The sequence below is a fragment of the Oncorhynchus mykiss genome, chromosome 2 (genome assembly GCF_057628025.1).
Source record: "Oncorhynchus mykiss isolate SJ-2025 chromosome 2, ASM5762802v1, whole genome shotgun sequence".
In the NCBI taxonomy this organism is placed as follows: domain Eukaryota; kingdom Metazoa; phylum Chordata; class Actinopteri; order Salmoniformes; family Salmonidae; genus Oncorhynchus; species Oncorhynchus mykiss.
This window is the reverse complement of record NC_143023.1, coordinates 100683439-100705338: the sequence shown is the minus strand read 5'-3', so window position 1 is coordinate 100705338 and position 21900 is coordinate 100683439. Positions and strand designations below refer to the sequence as shown.

General features: G+C 30.8%; 1 protein-coding gene across 4 annotated transcripts in view; it reads left to right on the top strand.

Moving 5' to 3' along the window:
* LOC110502607 (anoctamin-5) overlaps positions 1-21900 on the top strand; it is a 95727-nt gene that overhangs the window by 32775 nt on the left and 41052 nt on the right. The window contains exon 1 of one of the 4 annotated variants that reach the window (XM_090214241.1): positions 19128-19407. The exons of the other annotated variants lie outside the window; for them this stretch is intronic. Within the exon in view, the coding sequence (XP_090070367.1) occupies positions 19396-19407 (12 nt within the window). The 5' untranslated portion in view covers positions 19128-19395. Of the gene's footprint in view, positions 1-19127; positions 19408-21900 lie in introns of those variants that run through there. 4 annotated transcript variants of the gene reach the window in all.

The window sequence follows — 21900 nt, the reverse complement described above, 5'->3', positions numbered from 1 at the left end:
ATAATATATTTACAACATGGTGAAGTCTATATACAGGACAGTATAATATATTTACAACATGGTGAAGTCTATATACAGTATAATATATTTACAACATGGTGAAGTCTATATACAGGACAGTATAATATATTTACAACATGGTGAAGTCTATATACAGGACAGTATAATATATCTACAACATGGTGAAGTCTATATACAGGACAGTATAATATATTTACAACATGGTGAAGTCTATATACAGTATAATATATCTACAACATGGTGAAGTCTATATACAGGACAGTATAATATATTTACAACATGGTGAAGTCTATATACAGTATAATATATTTACAACATGGTGAAGTCTATATACAGGACAGTATAATATATCTACAACATGGTGAAGTCTATATACAGGACAGTATAATATATTTACAACATGGTAAAGTCTATATACAGGACAGTATAATATATTTACAACATGGTGAAGTCTATATACAGGACAGTATAATATATCTATAACATGGTGAAGTCTATATACAGTATAATATATCTACAACATGGTGAAGTCTATATACAGGACAGTATAATATATTTACAACATGGTGAAGTCTATATACAGGACAGTATAATATATTTACAACATGGTGAAGTCTATATACAGTACAGTATAATATATTTACAACATGGTGAAGTCTATATACAGGACAGTATAATATATTTACAACATGGTGAAGTCTATATACAGGACAGTATAATATATCTACAACATGGTGAAGTCTATATACAGTATAATATATTTACAACATGGTGAAGTCTATATACAGGACAGTATAATATATCTACAACATGGTGAAGTCTATATACAGGACAGTATAATATATTTACAACATGGTGAAGTCTATATACAGGACAGTATAATATATTTACAACATGGTGAAGTCTATATACAGGACAGTATAATATATTTACAACATGGTGAAGTCTATATACAGGACAGTATAATATATCTACAACATGGTGAAGTCTATATACAGGACAGTATAATATATTTACAACATGGTGAAGTCTATATACAGGACAGTATAATATATCTACAACATGGTGAAGTCTATATACAGGACAGTATAATATATTTACAACATGGTGAAGTCTATATACAGGACAGTATAATATATTTACAACATGGTGAAGTCTATATACAGGACAGTATAATATATCTACAACATGGTGAAGTCTATATACAGTATAATATATTTACAACATGGTGAAGTCTATATACAGGACAGTATAATATATTTACAACATGGTGAAGTCTATATACAGGACAGTATAATATATTTACAACATGGTGAAGTCTATATACAGGACAGTATAATATATCTACAACATGGTGAAGTCTATATACAGGACAGTATAATATATTTACAACATGGTGAAGTCTATATACAGTATAATATATTTACAACATGGTAAAGTCTATATACAGTATAATATATCTACAACATGGTGAAGTCTATATACAGGACAGTATAATATATTTACAACATGGTGAAGTCTATATACAGTATAATATATTTACAACATGGTAAAGTCTATATACAGGACAGTATAATATATTTACAACATGGTGAAGTCTATATACAGTATAATATATTTACAACATGGTGAAGTCTATATACAGGACAGTATAATATATTTACAACATGGTGAAGTCTATATACAGTATAATATATCTACAACATGGTGAAGTCTATATACAGGACAGTATAATATATTTACAACATGGTGAAGTCTATATACAGGACAGTATAATATATTAACAACATGGTGAAGTCTATATACAGTATAATATATTTACAACATGGTGAAGTCTATATACAGTATAATATATTTACAACATGGTGAAGTCTATATACAGTATAATATATCTACAACATGGTGAAGTCTATATACAGTATAATATATCTACAACATGGTGAAGTCTATATACAGGACAGTATAATATATTTACAACATGGTGAAGTCTATATACAGTATAATATATCTACAACATGGTGAAGTCTATATACAGGACAGTATAATATATTTACAACATGGTGAAGTCTATATACAGGACAGTATAATATATCTACAACATGGTGAAGTCTATATACAGTATAATATATTTACAACATGGTGAAGTCTATATACAGTATAATATATCTACAACATGGTGAAGTCTATATACAGGACAGTATAATATATTTACAACATGGTGAAGTCTATATACAGGACAGTATAATATATCTACAACATGGTGAAGTCTATATACAGGACAGTATAATATATTTACAACATGGTGAAGTCTATATACAGTATAATATATCTACAACATGGTGAAGTCTATATACAGGACAGTATAATATATTTACAACATGGTGAAGTCTATATACAGTATAATATATCTACAACATGGTGAAGTCTATATACAGGACAGTATAATATATTTACAACATGGTGAAGTCTATATACAGGACAGTATAATATATTTACAACATGGTGAAGTCTATATACAGTATAATATATTTACAACATGGTGAAGTCTATATACAGGACAGTATAATATATCTACAACATGGTGAAGTCTATATACAGGACAGTATAATATATTTACAACATGGTGAAGTCTATATACAGTATAATATATCTACAACATGGTGAAGTCTATATACAGTATAATATATCTACAACATGGTGAAGTCTATATACAGGACAGTATAATATATTTACAACATGGTGAAGTCTATATACAGGACAGTATAATATATTTACAACATGGTGAAGTCTATATACAGTACAGTATAATATATTTACAACATGGTGAAGTCTATATACAGTATAATATATTTACAACATGGTGAAGTCTATATACAGTATAATATATTTACAACATGGTGAAGTCTATATACAGGACAGTATAATATATTTACAACATGGTGAAGTCTATATACAGGACAGTATAATATATTTACAACATGGTGAAGTCTATATACAGTACAGTATAATATATTTACAACATGGTGAAGTCTATATACAGTATAATATATTTACAACATGGTGAAGTCTATATACAGTATAATATATCTACAACATGGTGAAGTCTATATACAGGACAGTATAATATATTTACAACATGGTGAAGTCTATATACAGGACAGTATAATATATTTACAACATGGTGAAGTCTATATACAGGACAGTATAATATATCTACAACATGGTGAAGTCTATATACAGGACAGTATAATATATTTACAACATGGTGAAGTCTATATACAGGACAGTATAATATATCTACAACATGGTGAAGTCTATATACAGGACAGTATAATATATTTACAACATGGTGAAGTCTATATACAGTATAATATATCTACAACATGGTGAAGTCTATATACAGGACAGTATAATATATTTACAACATGGTGAAGTCTATATACAGGACAGTATAATATATTTACAACATGGTGAAGTCTATATACAGTATAATATATTTACAACATGGTGAAGTCTATATACAGGACAGTATAATATATCTACAACATGGTGAAGTCTATATACAGGACAGTATAATATATTTACAACATGGTGAAGTCTATATACAGTATAATATATCTACAACATGGTGAAGTCTATATACAGGACAGTATAATATATTTACAACATGGTGAAGTCTATATACAGTATAATATATTTACAACATGGTGAAGTCTATATACAGTATAATATATCTACAACATGGTGAAGTCTATATACAGGACAGTATAATATATTTACAACATGGTGAAGTCTATATACAGTATAATATATGTAGAACATGGTGAAGTCTATATACAGGACAGTATAATATATTTACAACATGGTGAAGTCTATATACAGGACAGTATAATATATTTACAACATGGTGAAGTCTATATACAGGACAGTATAATATATTTACAACATGGTGAAGTCTATATACAGGACAGTATAATATATCTACAACATGGTGAAGACTATATACAGTATAATATATCTACAACATGGTGAAGTCTATATACAGTATAATATATCTACAACATGGTGAAGTCTATATACAGGACAGTATAATATATTTACAACATGGTGAAGTCTATATACAGGACAGTATAATATATTTACAACATGGTGAAGTCTATATACAGTATAATATATCTACAACATGGTGAAGTCTATATACAGGACAGTATAATATATTTACAACATGGTGAAGTCTATATACAGTATAATATATTTACAACATGGTGAAGTCTATATACAGGACAGTATAATATATTTACAACATGGTGAAGTCTATATACAGGACAGTATAATATATTAACAACATGGTGAAGTCTATATACAGGACAGTATAATATATTTACAACATGGTGAAGTCTATATACAGGACAGTATAATATATCTACAACATGGTGAAGTCTATATACAGGACAGTATAATATATTTACAACATGGTGAAGTCTATATACAGGACAGTATAATATATCTACAACATGGTGAAGTCTATATACAGGACAGTATAATATATTTACAACATGGTGAAGTCTATATACAGGACAGTATAATATATTTACAACATGGTGAAGTCTATATACAGGACAGTATAATATATTTACAACATGGTGAAGTCTATATACAGGACAGTATAATATATTTACAACATGGTGAAGTCTATATACAGGACAGTATAATATATTTACAACATGGTGAAGTCTATATACAGGACAGTATAATATATCTACAACATGGTGAAGTCTATATACAGGACAGTATAATATATTTACAACATGGTGAAGTCTATATACAGTATAATATATCTACAACATGGTGAAGTCTATATACAGGACAGTATAATATATTTACAACATGGTGAAGTCTATATACAGGACAGTATAATATATTTACAACATGGTGAAGTCTATATACAGTATAATATATCTACAACATGGTGAAGTCTATATACAGTATAATATATCTACAACATGGTGAAGTCTATATACAGTATAATATATTTACAACATGGTGAAGTCTATATACAGGACAGTATAATATATCTACAACATGGTGAAGTCTATATACAGGACAGTATAATATATTTACAACATGGTGAAGTCTATATACAGTTTAATATATCTACAACATGGTGAAGTCTATATACAGGACAGTATAATATATCTACAACATGGTGAAGTCTATATACAGTATAATATATTTACAACATGGTGAAGTCTATATACAGGACAGTATAATATATTTACAACATGGTGAAGTCTATATACAGTATAATATATCTACAACATGGTGAAGTCTATATACAGTATAATATATCTACAACATGGTGAAGTCTATATACAGGACAGTATAATATATTTACAACATGGTGAAGTCTATATACAGTATAATATATTTACAACATGGTGAAGTCTATATACAGGACAGTATAATATATTTACAACATGGTGAAGTCTATATACAGGACAGTATAATATATCTACAACATGGTGAAGTCTATATACAGTATAATATATCTACAACATGGTGAAGTCTATATACAGGACAGTATAATATATCTACAACATGGTGAAGTCTATTTACAGGACAGTATAATATATCTACAACATGGTGAAGTCTATATACAGTATAATATATTTACAACATGGTGAAGTCTATATACAGGACAGTATAATATATTTACAACATGGTGAAGTCTATATACAGTATAATATATTTACAACATGGTGAAGTCTATATACAGGACAGTATAATATATTTACAACATGGTGAAGTCTATATACAGGACAGTATAATATATTTACAACATGGTGAAGTCTATATACAGTATAATATATCTACAACATGGTGAAGTCTATATACAGGACAGTATAATATATCTACAACATGGTGAAGTCTATATACAGTATAATATATTTACAACATGGTGAAGTCTATATACAGGACAGTATAATATATTTACAACATGGTGAAGTCTATATACAGTATAATATATCTACAACATGGTGAAGTCTATATACAGGACAGTATAATATATTTACAACATGGTGAAGTCTATATACAGTATAATATATTTACAACATGGTGAAGTCTATATACAGGACAGTATAATATATCTACAACATGGTGAAGTCTATATACAGTATAATATATTTACAACATGGTGAAGTCTATATACAGGACAGTATAATATATTTACAACATGGTGAAGTCTATATACAGTATAATATATCTACAACATGGTGAAGTCTATATACAGGACAGTATAATATATTTACAACATGGTGAAGTCTATATACAGGACAGTATAATATATTTACAACATGGTGAAGTCTATATACAGTATAATATATCTACAACATGGTGAAGTCTATATACAGTATAATATATTTACAACATGGTGAAGTCTATATACAGTATAATATATCTACAACATGGTGAAGTCTATATACAGGACAGTATAATATATTTACAACATGGTGAAGTCTATATACAGGACAGTATAATATATTTACAACATGGTGAAGTCTATATACAGGACAGTATAATATATCTACAACATGGTGAAGTCTATATACAGTATAATATATCTACAACATGGTGAAGTCTATATACAGGACAGTATAATATATTTACAACATGGTGAAGTCTATATACAGGACAGTATAATATATTTACAACATGGTGAAGTCTATATACAGGACAGTATAATATATCTACAACATGGTGAAGTCTATATACAGGACAGTATAATATATCTACAACATGGTGAAGTCTATATACAGGACAGTATAATATATTTACAACATGGTGAAGTCTATATACAGTATAATATATTTACAACATGGTGAAGTCTATATACAGGACAGTATAATATATCTACAACATGGTGAAGTCTATATACAGTATAATATATCTACAACATGGTGAAGTCTATATACAGGACAGTATAATATATTTACAACATGGTGAAGTCTATATACAGGACAGTATAATATATTTACAACATGGTGAAGTCTATATACAGTATAATATATTTACAACATGGTGAAGTCTATATACAGTATAATATATCTACAACATGGTGAAGTCTATATACAGTATAATATATCTACAACATGGTGAAGTCTATATACAGGACAGTATAATATATTTACAACATGGTGAAGTCTATATACAGGACAGTATAATATATTTACAACATGGTGAAGTCTATATACAGTATAATATATTTACAACATGGTGAAGTCTATATACAGTATAATATATCTACAACATGGTGAAGTCTATATACAGTATAATATATCTACAACCTGGTGAAGTCTATATACAGTATAATATATTTACAACATGGTGAAGTCTATATACAGTATAATATATCTACAACATGGTGAAGTCTATATACAGGACAGTATAATATATTTACAACATGGTGAAGTCTATATACAGTATAATATATCTACAACATGGTGAAGTCTATATACAGGACAGTATAATATATCTACAACATGGTGAAGTCTATATACAGGACAGTATAATATATTTACAACATGGTGAAGTCTATATACAGTATAATATATTTACAACATGGTGAAGTCTATATACAGTATAATATATCTACAACATGGTGAAGTCTATATACAGGACAGTATAATATAGCTACAACATGGTGAAGTCTATATACAGTATAATATATTTACAACATGGTGAAGTCTATATACAGTATAATATATCTACAACATGATGAAGTCTATATACAGGACAGTATAATATATTTACAACATGGTGAAGTCTATATACAGTATAATATATTTACAACATGGTGAAGTCTATATACAGGACAGTATAATATATCTACAACATGGTGAAGTCTATATACAGGACAGTATAATATATTTACAACATGGTGAAGACTATATACAGTATAATATATCTACAACATGGTGAAGTCTATATACAGGACAGTATAATATATTTACAACATGGTGAAGTCTATATACAGTATAATATATTTACAACATGGTGAAGTCTATATACAGTATAATATATCTACAACATGGTGAAGTCTATATACAGTATAATATATTTACAACATGGTGAAGTCTATATACAGTATAATATATCTACAACATGGTGAAGTCTATATACAGGACAGTATAATATATCTACAACATGGTGAAGTCTATATACAGGACAGTATAATATATTTACAACATGGTAAAGTCTATATACAGGACAGTATAATATATTTACAACATGGTGAAGTCTATATACAGTATAATATATTTACAACATGGTGAAGTCTATATACAGTATAATATATCTACAACATGGTGAAGTCTATATACAGGACAGTATAATATATCTACAACATGGTGAAGTCTATATACAGGACAGTATAATATATTTACAACATGGTGAAGTCTATATACAGTATAATATATTTACAACATGGTGAAGTCTATATACAGTATAATATATCTACAACATGGTGAAGTCTATATACAGTATAATATATCTACAACATGGTGAAGTCTATATACAGTATAATATATTTACAACATGGTGAAGTCTATATACAGGACAGTATAATATATTTACAACATGGTGAAGTCTATATACAGGACAGTATAATATATCTACAACATGGTGAAGTCTATATACAGTATAATATATTTACAACATGGTGAAGTCTATATACAGTATAATATATCTACAACATGGTGAAGTCTATATACAGTATAATATATTTACAACATGGTGAAGTCTATATACAGTATAATATATCTACAACATGGTGAAGTCTATATACAGGACAGTATAATATATCTACAACATGGTGAAGTCTATATACAGTATAATATATTTACAACATGGTGAAGTCTATATACAGTATAATATATCTACAACATGGTGAAGTCTATATACAGTATAATATATTTACAACATGGTGAAGTCTATATACAGTATAATATATCTACAACATGGTGAAGTCTATATACAGTATAATATATTTACAACATGGTGAAGTCTATATACAGGACAGTATAATATATTTACAACATGGTGAAGTCTATATACAGTATAATATATCTACAACATGGTGAAGTCTATATACAGGACAGTATAATATATTTACAACATGGTGAAGTCTATATACAGGACAGTATAATATATCTACAACATGGTGAAGACTATATACAGTATAATATATCTACAACATGGTGAAGTCTATATACAGTATAATATATTTACAACATGGTGAAGTCTATATACAGGACAGTATAATATATTTACAACATGGTGAAGTCTATATACAGTATAATATATCTACAACATGGTGAAGTCTATATACAGTATAATATATCTACAACATGGTGAAGTCTATATACAGTATAATATATTTACAACATGGTGAAGTCTATATACAGTATAATATATCTACAACATGGTGAAGTCTATATACAGTATAATATATCTACAACATGGTGAAGTCTATATACAGTATAATATATCTACAACATGGTGAAGTCTATATACAGGACAGTATAATATATTTACAACATGGTGAAGTCTATATACAGGACAGTATAATATATCTACAACATGGTGAAGTCTATATACAGTATAATATATCTACAACATGGTGAAGTCTATATACAGGACAGTATAATATATTTACAACATGGTGAAGTCTATATACAGGACAGTATAATATATTTACAACATGGTGAAGTCTATATACAGGACAGTATAATATATTTACAACATGGTGAAGTCTATATACAGGACAGTATAATATATTTACAACATGGTGAAGTCTATATACAGTATAATATATCTACAACATGGTGAAGTCTATATACAGTATAATATATTTACAACATGGTGAAGTCTATATACAGTATAATATATTTACAACATGGTGAAGTCTATATACAGTATAATATATCTACAACATGGTGAAGTCTATATACAGGACAGTATAATATATTTACAACATGGTGAAGTCTATATACAGTATAATATATCTACAACATGGTGAAGTCTATATACAGTATAATATATTTACAACATGGTGAAGTCTATATACAGTATAATATATTTACAACATGGTGAAGTCTATATACAGTATAATATATCTACAACATGGTGAAGTCTATATACAGTATAATATATTTACAACATGGTGAAGTCTATATACAGTATAATATATCTACAACATGGTGAAGTCTATATACAGGACAGTATAATATATCTACAACATGGTGAAGACTATATACAGTATAATATATTTACAACATGGTGAAGTCTATATACAGTATAATATATCTACAACATGGTGAAGTCTATATACAGGACAGTATAATATATTTACAACATGGTGAAGTCTATATACAGGACAGTATAATATATCTACAACATGGTGAAGTCTATATACAGTATAATATATTTACAACATGATGAAGTCTATATACAGGACAGTATAATATATTTACAACATGGTGAAGTCTATATACAGGACAGTATAATATATTTACAACATGGTGAAGTCTATATACAGTATAATATATTTACAACATGGTGAAGTCTATATACAGGACAGTATAATATATCTACAACATGGTGAAGTCTATATACAGGACAGTATAATATATTTACAACATGGTGAAGTCTATATACAGGACAGTATAATATATTTACAACATGGTGAAGTCTATATACAGGACAGTATAATATATTTACAACATGGTGAAGTCTATATACAGGACAGTATAATATATTTACAACATGGTGAAGTCTATATACAGTATAATATATCTACAACATGGTGAAGTCTATATACAGGACAGTATAATATATCTACAACATGGTGAAGTCTATATACAGTATAATATATTTACAACATGGTGAAGTCTATATACAGTATAATATATTTACAACATGGTGAAGTCTATATACAGTATAATATATTTACAACATGGTGAAGTCTATATACAGTATAATATATTTACAACATGGTGAAGTCTATATACAGGACAGTATAATATATCTACAACATGGTGAAGTCTATATACAGGACAGTATAATATATTTACAACATGGTGAAGTCTATATACAGTATAATATATCTACAACATGGTGAAGTCTATATACAGTATAATATATCTACAACATGGTGAAGTCTATATACAGGACAGTATAATATATTTACAACATGGTGAAGTCTATATACAGGACAGTATAATATATTTACAACATGGTGAAGTCTATATACAGTATAATATATCTACAACATGGTGAAGTCTATATACAGGACAGTATAATATATTTACAACATGGTGAAGTCTATATACAGGACAGTATAATATATTTAGAACATGGTGAAGTCTATATACAGGACAGTATAATATATTTACAACATGGTGAAGTCTATATACAGTATAATATATTTACAACATGGTGAAGTCTATATACAGGACAGTATAATATATTTACAACATGGTGAAGTCTATATACAGTATAATATATCTACAACATGGTGAAGTCTATATACAGTATAATATATTTACAACATGGTGAAGTCTATATACAGTATAACATATTTACAACATGGTGAAGTCTATATACAGTATAATATATGTAGAACATGGTGAAGTCTATATACAGGACAGTATAATATATTTACAACATGGTGAAGTCTATATACAGTATAATATATCTACAACATGGTGAAGTCTATATACAGTATAATATATTTACAACATGGTGAAGTCTATATACAGTATAATATATTTACAACATGGTGAAGTCTATATACAGTATAATATATTTACAACATGGTGAAGTCTATATACAGTATAATATATTTACAACATGGTGAAGTCTATATACAGTATAATATATCTACAACATGGTGAAGTCTATATACAGTATAATATATTTACAACATGGTGAAGTCTATATACAGTATAATATATTTACAACATGGTGAAGTCTATATACAGTATAATATATTTACAACATGGTGAAGTCTATATACAGTATAACATATTTACAACATGGTGAAGTCTATATACAGGACAGTATAATATATCTACAACATGGTGAAGTCTATATACAGGACAGTATAATATATTTACAACATGGTGAAGTCTATATACAGGACAGTATAATATATCTACAACATGGTGAAGTCTATATACAGTATAATATATTTACAACATGGTGAAGTCTATATACAGGACAGTATAATATATCTACAACATGGTGAAGTCTATATACAGTATAATATATTTACAACATGGTGAAGTCTATATACAGGACAGTATAATATATTTACAACATGGTGAAGTCTATATACAGTATAATATATCTACAACATGGTGAAGTCTATATACAGGACAGTATAATATATCTACAACATGGTGAAGTCTATATACAGTATAATATATTTACAACATGGTGAAGTCTATATACAGTATAATATATCTACAACATGGTGAAGTCTATATACAGGACAGTATAATATATTTACAACATGGTGAAGTCTATATACAGGACAGTATAATATATTTACAACATGGTGAAGTCTATATACAGGACAGTATAATATATTTACAACATGGTGAAGTCTATATACAGTATAATATATTTACAACATGGTGAAGTCTATATACAGGACAGTATAATATATCTACAACATGGTGAAGTCTATATACAGTATAATATATTTACAACATGGTGAAGTCTATATACAGGACAGTATAATATATTTACAACATGGTGAAGTCTATATACAGTATAATATATTTACAACATGGTGAAGTCTATATACAGGACAGTATAATATATTTACAACATGGTGAAGTCTATATACAGTATAATATATCTACAACATGGTGAAGTCTATATACAGTATAATATATCTACAACATGGTGAAGTCTATATACAGTATAACATATTTACAACATGGTGAAGTCTATATACAGTATAATATATCTACAACATGGTGAAGTCTATATACAGGACAGTATAATATATCTACAACATGGTGAAGTCTATATACAGTATAATATATTTACAACATGGTGAAGTCTATATACAGTATAATATATTTACAACATGGTGAAGTCTATATACAGTATAATATATTTACAACATGGTGAAGTCTATATACAGTATAATATATTTACAACATGGTGAAGTCTATATACAGGACAGTATAATATATCTACAACATGGTGAAGTCTATATACAGGACAGTATAATATATTTACAACATGGTGAAGTCTATATACAGTATAATATATCTACAACATGGTGAAGTCTATATACAGTATAATATATCTACAACATGGTGAAGTCTATATACAGGACAGTATAATATATTTACAACATGGTGAAGTCTATATACAGGACAGTATAATATATTTACAACATGGTGAAGTCTATATACAGTATAATATATCTACAACATGGTGAAGTCTATATACAGGACAGTATAATATATTTACAACATGGTGAAGTCTATATACAGGACAGTATAATATATTTAGAACATGGTGAAGTCTATATACAGGACAGTATAATATATTTACAACATGGTGAAGTCTATATACAGTATAATATATTTACAACATGGTGAAGTCTATATACAGGACAGTATAATATATTTACAACATGGTGAAGTCTATATACAGTATAATATATCTACAACATGGTGAAGTCTATATACAGTATAATATATTTACAACATGGTGAAGTCTATATACAGTATAACATATTTACAACATGGTGAAGTCTATATACAGTATAATATATGTAGAACATGGTGAAGTCTATATACAGGACAGTATAATATATTTACAACATGGTGAAGTCTATATACAGTATAATATATCTACAACATGGTGAAGTCTATATACAGTATAATATATTTACAACATGGTGAAGTCTATATACAGTATAATATATTTACAACATGGTGAAGTCTATATACAGTATAATATATTTACAACATGGTGAAGTCTATATACAGTATAATATATTTACAACATGGTGAAGTCTATATACAGTATAATATATCTACAACATGGTGAAGTCTATATACAGTATAATATATTTACAACATGGTGAAGTCTATATACAGTATAATATATTTACAACATGGTGAAGTCTATATACAGTATAATATATTTACAACATGGTGAAGTCTATATACAGTATAACATATTTACAACATGGTGAAGTCTATATACAGGACAGTATAATATATCTACAACATGGTGAAGTCTATATACAGGACAGTATAATATATTTACAACATGGTGAAGTCTATATACAGGACAGTATAATATATCTACAACATGGTGAAGTCTATATACAGTATAATATATTTACAACATGGTGAAGTCTATATACAGGACAGTATAATATATCTACAACATGGTGAAGTCTATATACAGTATAATATATTTACAACATGGTGAAGTCTATATACAGGACAGTATAATATATTTACAACATGGTGAAGTCTATATACAGTATAATATATCTACAACATGGTGAAGTCTATATACAGGACAGTATAATATATCTACAACATGGTGAAGTCTATATACAGTATAATATATTTACAACATGGTGAAGTCTATATACAGTATAATATATCTACAACATGGTGAAGTCTATATACAGGACAGTATAATATATTTACAACATGGTGAAGTCTATATACAGGACAGTATAATATATTTACAACATGGTGAAGTCTATATACAGGACAGTATAATATATTTACAACATGGTGAAGTCTATATACAGTATAATATATCTACAACATGGTGAAGTCTATATACAGGACAGTATAATATATCTACAACATGGTGAAGTCTATATACAGGACAGTATAATATATTTACAACATGGTGAAGTCTATATACAGTATAATATATCTACAACATGGTGAAGTCTATATACAGGACAGTATAATATATCTACAACATGGTGAAGTCTATATACAGTATAATATATCTACAACATGGTGAAGTCTATATACAGGACAGTATAATATATCTACAACATGGTGAAGTCTATATACAGGACAGTATAATATATTTACAACATGGTGAAGTCTATATACAGGACAGTATAATATATTTACAACATGGTGAAGTCTATATACAGGACAGTATAATATATTTACAACATGGTGAAGTCTATATACAGGACAGTATAATATATCTACAACATGGTGAAGTCTATATACAGTATAATATATTTACAACATGGTGAAGTCTATATACAGTATAATATATCTACAACATGGTGAAGTCTATATACAGTATAATATATTTACAACATGGTGAAGTCTATATACAGGACAGTATAATATATTTACAACATGGTGAAGTCTATATACAGTATAATATATTTACAACATGGTGAAGTCTATATACAGTATAATATATCTACAACATGGTGAAGTCTATATACAGTATAATATATTTACAACATGGTGAAGTCTATATACAGTATAATATATCTACAACATGGTGAAGTCTATATACAGTATAATATATTTACAACATGGTGAAGTCTATATACAGGACAGTATAATATATTTACAACATGGTGAAGTCTATATACAGGACAGTATAATATATTTACAACATGGTGAAGTCTATATACAGTATAATATATTTACAACATGGTGAAGTCTATATACAGGACAGTATAATATATCTACAACATGGTGAAGTCTATATACAGTATAATATATTTACAACATGGTGAAGTCTATATACAGGACAGTATAATATATTTACAACATGGTGAAGTCTATATACAGTATAATATATTTACAACATGGTGAAGTCTATATACAGGACAGTATAATATATTTACAACATGGTGAAGTCTATATACAGTATAATATATCTACAACATGGTGAAGTCTATATACAGTATAACATATTTACAACATGGTGAAGTCTATATACAGTATAATATATCTACAACATGGTGAAGTCTATATACAGTATAATATATCTACAACATGGTGAAGTCTATATACAGGACAGTATAATATATTTACAACATGGTGAAGTCTATATACAGGACAGTATAATATATCTACAACATGGTGAAGTCTATATACAGTATAATATATCTACAACATGGTGAAGTCTATATACAGGACAGTATAATATATTTACAACATGGTGAAGTCTATATACAGGACAGTATAATATATCTACAACATGGTGAAGTCTATATACAGGACAGTATAATATATTTACAACATGGTGAAGTCTATATACAGTATAATATATCTACAACATGGTGAAGTCTATATACAGGACAGTATAATATATCTACAACATGGTGAAGTCTATATACAGTATAATATATTTACAACATGGTGAAGTCTATATACAGGACAGTATAATATATCTACAACATGGTGAAGTCTATATACAGTATAATATATTTACAACATGGTGAAGTCTATATACAGTATAATATATTTACAACATGGTGAAGTCTATATACAGTATAATATATCTACAACATGGTGAAGTCTATATACAGTATAATATATTTACAACATGGTGAAGTCTATATACAGTATAATATATCTACAACATGGTGAAGACTATATACAGTATAATATATCTACAACATGGTGAAGACTATATACAGTATAATATATTTACAACATGGTGAAGTCTATATACAGTATAATATATTTACAACATGGTGAAGTCTATATACAGGACAGTATAATATATCTACAACATGGTGAAGTCTATATACAGTATAATATATCTACAACATGGTGAAGTCTATATACAGTATAATATATTTACAACATGGTGAAGTCTATATACAGGACAGTATAATATATTTACAACATGGTGAAGTCTATATACAGTATAATATATTTACAACATGGTGAAGTCTATATACAGGACAGTATAATATATCTACAACATGGTGAAGTCTATATACAGTATAATATATCTACAACCTGGTGAAGTCTATATACAGTTCAGTATAATGTATTTTTTGTTCCGGGTAGAACTCTTTTGGGTACCATGTGTGTGAAAACTCTGGAACGGGTTCTACCTGGAACCAAAAAGAGTTCTTCAAAAGGTTCTCCTATGTGGACAGCCGAAGACGCCCTTTTATGTTCTGGATAGAACCTTTTTGTCTGAGCCATATTGATTTCCACTTTAAAGATCTGAAAACATTGAAGGGTTAGGGCCAAGGGAAAGGTGAATATATAACACATTGGTTTCTTCACGAGTGTATGGTTTGTTGACACTCCTCAGGGTTCATCTGTAGATTACATGACACATGGCCCAGTCAATTACAGAAACAGTAGTCTGATGTTATCATGCTGCGGCTGTCTGTACTTTGTTCTCTGGTGTTGTTTTCAGGGCTTAAGGTTTGTTTGTATTGATTTGGTTGAACGATGAATAGCCATAGTGTTTGTGTTCATTGTGTACTATAGTGTCGGATATAGGCTCCTTGAATTGCTTTGTCAGCAACATGTATCTCTGAATGTTGTCAGACAGAGTTGTCAGTGAGTTCTAGAAACTCTAGGTTATTTTTGCAGTGCTCAACGTGATTCAAGTTTTTTTTTCTCCAAGAAAACAAAATGGCTTTCTGTTTTGATGCCCTGTTGGGATCCTCTGCTTTCTATCATCAGGGGAATGTAGTGAATGGATGTTTCATAAAATTATAGCTAATTTTTTTAAATGCATTGAGGAAATCAGAGAAGTCGCAATGCATTTGTCATACCTCTATAGCCTCACAACTCTGTACTCTCTTCATTCTCTACATTAAGATACTCCCTGACGTCTTAGCTACATTCTGCCCCTGTTATGACATCACTTCCTGGTGTTCTCCCCTGGTGTTGAAACAAAGAGCTGTTATTGGTCGACTTGTGTTGCACTGTATCAGACAATGATTGCATGCCGCTTCATCGACTGTGCAGTCCGGCATCAGCACATTTCTCTGACATGCACCGTCAACCGTGGGACCTTCTATAGACAACTGTGGGACCTTATATAGACAACTGTGGGACCTTATATAGACAACTGTGGGACCTTATATAGACAACTGTGGGACCTTATATAGACAGGCTTGGTTTTTGCTCTGACATGCACCGTCAACTGTGGGACCTTATATAGACAACTGTGGGACCTTATATAGATAGACAGGCTTGGTTTTTGCTCTGACATGCATCGTCAACTGTGGGACCTTATATAGACAACTGTGGGACCTTATATAGACAACTGTGGGACCTTATATAGACAACTGTGGGACCTTATATAGACAGGTGTGTGCCTTTCCAAATCATGTTCAAACAATTGAATTTACCACAGTTGGACTCCAATCAAGTTGTAGAAAACATCTCAAGGATAATTAATGGAAACAGGATGCACCTGAGCTCAATTATCGAGTCTCATAGCAAAGGGTCTGAATACTTATGTAAATAAGGTATTTTAGTTTTTTCACTATGGAGTATTGAGCGTGTACTGATGAGGAAAAACTTGTATTTAGTCAATCAATTTTAGAATAAGGATGTAACGTAACAAAATGTGGAAAAAGGTGAAGGGGTCTTAATACTTTCTGAATGTATGTTGTGGTTAGCTGATATGTTAAATACCTATCCAGCCAATGTAAAATCTGACAAATGTCTACAATTGTAGTCTGGCAGGAACTCAACCATTACATTAGTGGGTTACTGGCAGACAGGAGGCTCTGCTGCTGATATGCTGACGTCATCTAGGAGCCTCCTCTGTCTCTCTCTCTCGCTCTCCCCCTCTCTCTCCCTCCTCTGCTCTCTCTCTCTCTCTCTCTCTCTCTCTCTCTCTCTCTCTCTCTCTCTCTCCTCTCACTGGCTCTCTCTCTCTCTCTCTGTCTCTCTCTCTCTCTCGCTCTCCCCCTCTCTCTCCCTCCTCTGCTCTCTCTCTCTCTCTCTCTCTCTTTCTCTCTCTCCTCTCACTGGCTCTCTCTCGCCTCTGCTCTCTCTCTCCCCCTCCTCTCTCTCATCCCTCTTTCCTCTGGATGTCTGAGCGAGTGTGGGCTTGTCCTGGGCTGCAACTGGACTGGATGAAGCCCCTCTCCCCCCCTGTGAACGAGGGAGTAAAGGAGAGAGGGAGTAGAGAGAGGAAATAAGTGAGTTAGGGGCTTGTCCGTCCGTGCACGCGGGGAGGAAGCAACCACTCTGGCTGTGTAAAAGGCCCTGCTGCCTTTCAACTCATTGCAGACATAGCGGGAGTCACAGCTGATGCTTGGCAGACATACTATTCGGAGAGAGGGCCATGGAAGAGGAGGTAAAGTGCTCTTCTATTCGCACGCCCTCCCCCTTCGTAGCTACTGGTCAAACAGGACAGAACAATGTGTTTGTGAGAGGTTTGTGAGAGGTCTAGGGTGTGGGGACTGCTATGCCTATAGTGCTTGTTGTGATTGTTTTACTGCAGCTAGAGTCCTGTCTAGTTTTTGTTGTAATCATTCAACTCCAGCTAATCCTGTCTAGTTGTTATGTTGTCATCATTCTACTGCAGTGAATCCTGTCTAGTTGTTATGTTGTAATCATTCTACTTCAGTGAATCCTGTCTAGTTGTTTATGTTGTAATCATTCTACTGCAGTGAATCCTGTCTAGTTTTTATGTTGTAATCATTCTACTGCAGCTAATCCTGTCTAGTTGTTTATGTTGTGATCGTTTTACTGTAGCTAGAGTCCTGTCTAGTTTTTGTTGTAATCATTCAACTCCAGCTAATCCTGTCTAGTTGTTATATTGTGATCATTCTACTGCAGTGAATCCTGTCTAGTTTTTATGTTGTAATCATTCTACTGCAGTGAATCCTGTCTAGTTTTTATGTTGTGATCGTTTTACTGTAGCTAGAGTCCTGTCTAGTTTTTTTGTAATCATTCAACTCCAGCTAATCCTGTCTAGTTGTTATATTGTGATCATTCTACTGCAGTGAATCCTGTCTAGTTTTTATGTTGTAATCATTCTACTGCAGTGAATCCTGTCTAGTTTTTATGTTGTGATCGTTTTACTGTAGCTAGAATCCTGTCTAGTGTTTTATGTTGTCTCATTCTACTGCAGCGAATCCTGTCTAGTGTTTATGTTGTGATCATTCTACTGCAGCTAGAGTCCTGTCTAGTTTTTTATGTTGGGATTGTTTTACTGCAGCTAGAGTCCTGTCTAGTTTTTGTTGTAATCATTCAACTCCAGCTAATCCTGTCTAGTTGTTATGTTGTCATCATTCTACTGCAGCGAATCCTGTCTAGTTTTTTATGTTGTGATTGTTCTACTGCAGCGAGTCCTGTCTAGTTTTTTATGTTATCATTCTACTGCAGCGAGTCCTGTCTAGTTTTTTATGTTATCATTCTACTGTAGCTAGAGTCCTGTCTAGTTGTTATGTTGTGATCATTCTACTGCAGTGAATCCTGTCTAGTTTTTATGTTGTAATCATTCTACTGCTGTGAATCCTGTCTAGTTTTTATTTTGTGATCGTTTTACTGTAGCTAGAGTCCTGTCTAGTTTTTTATGTTGTGATCATTCAACTGCAGCTAATCCTGTCTAGTGTTTTATGTTATCATTCTACTGCAGCTAGAGTCCTGTCTAGTTTTATGTTGTGATCATTCTACTGCTGCTAGAGTCCTGTCTAGTTTTATGTTGTGATCATTCTACTGCAGCGAGTCCTGCCTAGTTTTTTATGTTATCATTCTACTGCAGCTAGAGTCCTGTCTAGTTTTATGTTGTGATCATTCTACTGCTGCTAGAGTCCTGTCTAGTTTTTATGTTGTGATCATTATACTGCAGCTAGAGTCCTGTCTAGTTTTGGTTGTGAGCATTCGCTCGGCAGCTAATCCTGTCTAGTTTTTTTATGTTGTGATTGTTCTACTACAGCTAGAGTCCTGTCTAGTTGTTTTGTTGTGATTGTTCTACTACAGCTAAAGTCCTGTCTAGTTGTTTTGTCGTGATCATTCTACTGCAGCTAGAGTCCTGTCTAGTTTTGGTTGTGAGCATTCGCTCGGCAGCTAATCCTGTCCTGTTTTTTTATGTTGTGATCATTCTACTATAGCTAGAGTCCTGTCTAGTTTTATGATGTGCTAATACTACTGCAGTTAGAGTCCTGTCTATTTTTTTTTAGGGGTAAGGGGGTACAGAGAGTGGGACTGGACCTAGTGTGTTGGGGGGACGACTACGCCCAGTGTTTTATGTTGTGTTAATTCTAAGAGCAGCTATGGGCCAGACAGCTACTGTAGCAATGTCAGCTAGGCCGGTTCTAGAATATGCAGGGTGCAGTTAGTTATTTATAGGTATATGAACAGCTGTAGCAGCAATGAACAGGGAACAGGTCTCTTTCTCAACATGGCTTCCTGTGTGTGCGTGCGTGCGTGTGTGCGTGCGTGCGTGCGTGCGTGTGTGTGTGTGTGTGTGTGCGTGCGTGCGTGCGTGCGTGCGTGTCAGACAGTGGAAAGTACATAGGCCCTGGTGCGTTACAAGGGATATGGGGGTTGGGGGGTACGGGTGAAGTAAGAATCCCAATCATGCATTTAAAATGAATGGGAAGAGCTGCAGGCTTTACTGGGTCGGCCACTAACCATAACCATAACCCATTGAGGTGGTTCATTTGTCCCATGACAGTGTTCCAAAAAAAATAACTGCTCCGGTTTCTAAATAACAAAAAATACAACTGTAGAATCAAATGTTGTTCATCAACATGCTTGGTAAACAACGGGTGAGGACTAACCGTGAGACATGTAACTAGGAACAAAGAAGGTAAACAGTAGCAGCAGCGTATGCGATGAG